Below are 5,610 nucleotides of genomic sequence, written 5' to 3'. Positions count from 1 at the left end.
GGCTCCTCGTTGCCTCTTAACCACCTCTGCAGCCTGCGAAGTCTTCAGAAACAGTCGCTGCCAGACCCCGCCCCGCCCCCGCTCTGGACCGTCTTATTGGCGGGGAAGACCATTCTCCTTAGCCAATCACTCGCCCTTAGACCTGACTTTACTCCCGCCCTCCAAGTCCTGAGGATAGACGATTGGTCAGAAGTGAAAGCATTCTCCCCCCACCCCCACCTCAGTAAATTCTGTTGGCGGATGTAGGAAAAGACACCCCAGATTTGGGTACTTTTTATTGAACACACGGAAGACGCCCCCTAATCTGGAACTCCGATTGGTCATAGGCGCTACCATAGCTCCGCCCCTTCACTCTGGAAAGTAAGACCTTCCAAGGATTTTTTTCAATCGTCCCACCTCAGCTGCTGCGCTAGGGGGTGTGGCTATTGTAGGGGGCGGGGATATGCAAAGAGACACTGTAGGGCGGGGAAATGGGGCCTAAAGACGGGTCGGTGATAGGGTCCCCCTTGGGGGCAGGGCTTGTGGATCTCTTTCCCGCCGACGGTTGGCTATGTCACGTGACATGAGTAGGAAGATGGCGTCTCCCACGGACGGTAAGTGCCGGCTTAAGAGTCTTCCTTCATCTACCACTTTGTTCTCTGCTCCTGATTACGTCCCCTCTCTGGCTGCTCTTTGAAGTCACACATTTTCTTCGATCCCCTCCTCTGCTTTTCTTCCCACTTCTTTTCTTTCTTCAGCTTGCCGATTCTTCACCTGGGTTCCGGAGGTGCTGATTTCCCCTGTGTGTACAGAGCAGGTTTTAGAATCGCATCCACGAGGAATTCATCACAGCAAAAGGACTGTTCATCTTGACCTTCCCTTAGTTCTATTTAAGTGAAACTGAGGCAGAGGGGGAGCGGTACCTTTTATTGTAGCTTTCTCTGTCATGGGCGTCCCGCAGTGAGTCCTTAGCTGACCTCATCCCAGGACTGAGCCTCAAGAGAAATAAAATTTTCTCCTGTTCCTCAAACTGGAATCGGTGCCTCTGTAGCTAGAGAAGCGGGCGACCTTCTTTGCCCCTCGCCATGAGATCCTTGGAAAAGGTGGCTTGAGCTGTTTGATGTGGTCTTGTACACGTCGCTACCTAATTGTGGAATGATGTTTCTGGATAAATGAATGAACTATTATTTCTGGCACTGTCGTCTTAGATGCAGATCATCTCAGGTGGCAGTTAAGTGGTTTGGTATGTTTTTGCATCGGTTTTGCGTTCGGGCCTTGTGATTTTTTTGTTGTTGAAAATATACACAGCAAAAACATAACACAGTTCAGGAATTTTTTCATAGGGGATTCAGTGACACTGATTATGTCCTTCAGATTGTGTAGCCATTTTCATCCTCTTTTTAAGAATTGCCCCGTCGTTAGCATAAACGCAAGGTCTTGCAGAGAGTTAGCTCTTTTTGCTTCTGCCACCGATTGCACTGAGATGGACTTTCCTCTTCACACATAAACACATTGTGTGTTCGGAAGGAATTGTTTGTTTCTTGTCTACCGTGGAGTCAGAACTGATTCCGAGCCCGAGCAGGGTGTTATCCCAGGAGTAAATTTCAGAGAAGGAGATTGTCCATGTTCTCAGCAGAGCAACTGATGGATTCCAACTACATACTTTGATTGACAAGACAGTTCCTTACCACTAAGCCACTAGAGTTCCCTATTGTCATCATAGACTTTAATGTGCCTGTTCCCTGCTGGATTATAAACAGCAGCTTGCTTTTGTTCACAGTTGTATCTCAGAGGTTTTAGCACAGTGATTGGCAAGTAGTGGATGATCACATGCTTGCATAAAACATTACCTGATGAAAGCATCAAGAAAACAAAACTTCTCACCGCTAGACTGAAAGGGAACATCAGGATGGATGGAGGAAAGATTGAGACTTACTTCTTCCTACTGGGTTTCATAGTCAGTACCCTTGGAACCTGCAGTTAAGCGGTCAAGAGATTTATTGTACTCGGAAAGGTTATAGTCAAGGACCTCTTCAGATCATTCCAAGAGTAATGATGTCAGTTTGAGGACTAAGATGAGCCTGATTCAGGCCACGGTCTTTTCAGTCACTTTATATGCCTCTGAGAGCTAGACAATAAGAATGGCATAAGAATTGATGCCTTTGAACTGTGGTGTTGGAGAATAGTGCTGTAGATCTCATTGACTGCCAAAAGAACAGATAGAAATGTCTTGGAGAAGGTGCCCGCAGAGTGCTCCTTGGAGGCAAAAATGATGAAACTTCATCTCATGTACTTTGGGCATGCTAGGAGAGTTTATTCCTTGGAGAGGGACATCATGCTTGGGAAGGTGGAGGGGCAGCAAGAGAGAGGAATACCCTTGACCAGTTGGGTTGACACAATGACTATGGCAGTGGGTTTGAGTCTGGCAGAAATTGTGAAGATGGCACAGGGTAGTACAGTGTTCAGATTCATCAGTGCTCAGTGTTCATAGGGTCACTAAGAATGGTACTTGACTCAACGGCACCTAACTACAACAACAATAACAAGTATTTTGTTTATGGTACAGATATATTGTATAATGAATTGTGGCTTTGAGGAGTCTCTTTGCTAGATGTTCTCTTGCTACATTTTTTTTCTCTTCCCAGAAAAGAAAATAAAAGAGGCATTTAAAATAAAAAAATCAGCCAAGTGTTAGATATAGAAATAATGGCTATTAAAAAGTTTTAATTTAACCTTATACATTGCAAATGGGAATGTGTGTGTGTTGGCGGGAGGAATTTCTGAGTCTGTAAATCCTAACTTTGAGAAAATGACCCATCTTTCTCCCTCAGAGCTATTGATTGGTTTGAACTTCTGTGGAGGGGTGGCCTTTGAACACAATGCACTACTTGCTACAACTCACTACAGAGCTCCTTATTGTATACCTTATCTAAAAAGACAAGAAAAGGCAAATACATAGATACCAAAGAAGTATGGGCAGTCCATTTCCATATGAATTTTTACCTCTGAAAACCCACAGAAGGGTCAGCTGTGAGTCATTTCTGACTCATCCACATACAACAACAACAACAAAATTTATTAGTGGTTCCTGGGGGTTGGGAGGAAAGGAAAGCTAAGAGTATATGTATGAAGAATATGTAGGATTGCACAGCCAATTACAATTGCTCTTACTGAGTTATGTACTTACAAGAAAGTGAATTGGTAAAAGTTGTAGAATAGATATATTTATAACAGCAACAAAAAGAGTAGCTGCTTATGTACAGCCAAATACCTCAAAGGATTTAGTTATTGGTCTGGAGGGTTTATGGGACCCACATACCTTTTGCTGTCAGGTTGTTTCTGACTCTGTAATTTTTTCAGACAGAATGGAACTGTCTTGTAGGGTATTCAGGGTTGTTGATCTTTACAGGGCTGGCTGCCTCATCTTCTCCCACAGTAGCTATTGGGTTCAAACTGCCAACCTCTTTGTTAGCAAACCAGTGTTTAACCTGCTAAGCCACCAGAACTCCTTTTTTTTAATGAAACATGCCAGTTAATTGGCCTAATACTATGTTTAGTGCTTCTCTTCTCCTGGGATTTTCAAAGCTTATAAGTGGCCTTCTAAGTCACGATTGGTCTCTGTTTACCTGGAGCAGCAGAAGGAGTAAAGTCAGGAGTAGGAAGAAGGTATGAAATGTATGGCTAATTGTATCCATGTTCAACTGTTTTATTTACCTGGAGACCAGAAAAACTGGCTATTACTTGGCTAGAAGCAAAGATGATGAAACTTTGTTTCACATATTTTGAGCATGTTATCAAGAGGGAGGGACCAACTCTTAGAAAAAGACTTTGGAGGATTAAAGGGTCAGCAAGGGGATGTTGGATGGACACAGTGATTTTTAGGATGAGCTTTAGCCCAGCAGAGGTTGTGAGGCTGGTGCAGGATTCACACAGGCTTTTGTTCCGTTGTGCATGATGAATAGGGTCACTATAAACCAGAGCCAACTCAGCAGCACCTAACAACAATAACAACAGTGTTACGGATCATTGTAAGCAGAGATTCTACTGATTAGTTAGGATCTAAAGGGAGAAATGATAGAATTTCAAATCCTCCTGCACTCAGACTTTCTTGGAGTCCTGAAACTTTTGCTTTGAAATAGTATGTAAACCTTAAACTAAAAATACTTCTTAAGACCAAACAATAGATTAGCTTCATGGAGACAACGTTGTGCTGCCAACCCAAATCTACCAGCTGCTTCACAGGAGAAAGATTGGTAGTCTTTTTCCATGCAAGGTACATCCTTTGAAAAATCACTGGAGAGTCAGCTATGATTTGGTTCTGACTTGAGGGCACATAACAACAATACAACAATAACAGTAAAAGATCTGACTTGAGCATTGTTGTTGTTGTGTACCATCAAGTCGAAACAACCCATAGCTGACCCTCCAACGGGTTTTCAGGGGCAGTTAATCACATGGGAGGAGATTGCCCATCCTTCTTCCACAGAACAGCCGGTGGCCTCAAACTGTGTGTCTTCAGGATTGCAGCACAGCTTCTTGCCACTGGGCCACCAGAGCTCTGTTAAGTATTGGGCTCTTTCCCCTCCCTCCCTTCCTCCCAACCAGGCTCTTATAAGAATTAGGATCAAATTGACAGCAGCAACTTGGAGGGGCAGTGAGTTCACAAGGGAGGAGCAGCTGAGAAAAGGAGAGTGAGAATGACCAATGACTGTACCACTTAAAGGATGTAATCAGTGTCACAAAAATGATACTGAAGAGACTGTTGAATTGATAGGTATTTTGCTGTGTAAGTCCTCAACAACAGCAAAATAAATAACACATAGGAAAAATTCATCTATTATGACATTGTTTTTGTATTTATCCATTTTAGAGAGCCTAGAGTTGTGTCCCTAGTTTGATTTTCCCTGTAGGTGTTTTTTGCCCCCTCCTTTCTCTTTGGAAATACCTCAAAACTACTTAGAACATTTTTTCTCCTTGGATAATACAGCCATCTCTGTAGTTCTAGGTTGGTTTTTTTTACGTTTCCGTGCTTATTTCTTACAGAATTCTACCTTTTCCCTTTTTATTCTGGCACAGTCAAGATGAGCACGTTGGACTTAAATTCAGTGTCTTAATAAGCACCTTGTCTAAAATATCCACCAGCGTAGTTTCTCTCATTTCTATTTTTAATATTTCACCGGTTTCTGTCTTAAAAATTTCTTGCAAATAATGTAAATTTGAAAATAACTTTATGCCATTTATTTTTTGTCTTTTCAAGTGAGAAGTGAGCTGAGTCTTTGAAAAGAAGAAAGTTGAAACCCAAATAAGAACATTTTGAATTAGTTAATTCTGCAAGTTAAGAGTCACACTAGGATTCGGCATGATGATGATGACTGGACCTTAGCACTAATAAATGCATTTTTGATGTGGATGAACTTTCATTCATTGAGAATCTGAAAAATTTGGTGTTATACATGGCTTTTTCCCTCTTACCATTTTTGCATGTTGTAGCTACTTGGCTCCACAATCAACACTCTTGACACCAGCAGCCAGGAAATAAAAAGACATATTGCGATGGGAAAATCTGGTTGGGACCTCTCTAAAGTACTGAAGAGCAATGGTGTCTCTCTAGAGACTAAGGTGCATTTGATA

The 5,610-nt window shown here is 42.4% G+C and overlaps 1 protein-coding gene across 1 annotated transcript in view; it reads left to right on the top strand.

Moving 5' to 3' along the window:
- Positions 1–562: 562 nt before the first annotated feature.
- LIN52 (lin-52 homolog (C. elegans)) overlaps positions 563–5,610 on the top strand; it is a 135,164-nt gene continuing 130,116 nt past the window's right edge. Inside the window, exon 1 of the mRNA XM_006884686.1 lies at positions 563–593. Coding sequence (XP_006884748.1) covers positions 563–593 — 31 coding nt within the window. The remainder of the gene's footprint in view (positions 594–5,610) is intronic.

Source organism: Elephantulus edwardii, unplaced genomic scaffold (genome assembly GCF_000299155.1).
Source record: "Elephantulus edwardii isolate Elephantulus edwardi_28Jun2011 unplaced genomic scaffold, EleEdw1.0 scaffold00037, whole genome shotgun sequence".
Lineage (NCBI taxonomy): Eukaryota > Metazoa > Chordata > Mammalia > Macroscelidea > Macroscelididae > Elephantulus > Elephantulus edwardii.
The sequence above is the reverse complement of the archived record's forward strand: the minus strand, read 5'-3'. Positions and strand labels throughout refer to the sequence as shown.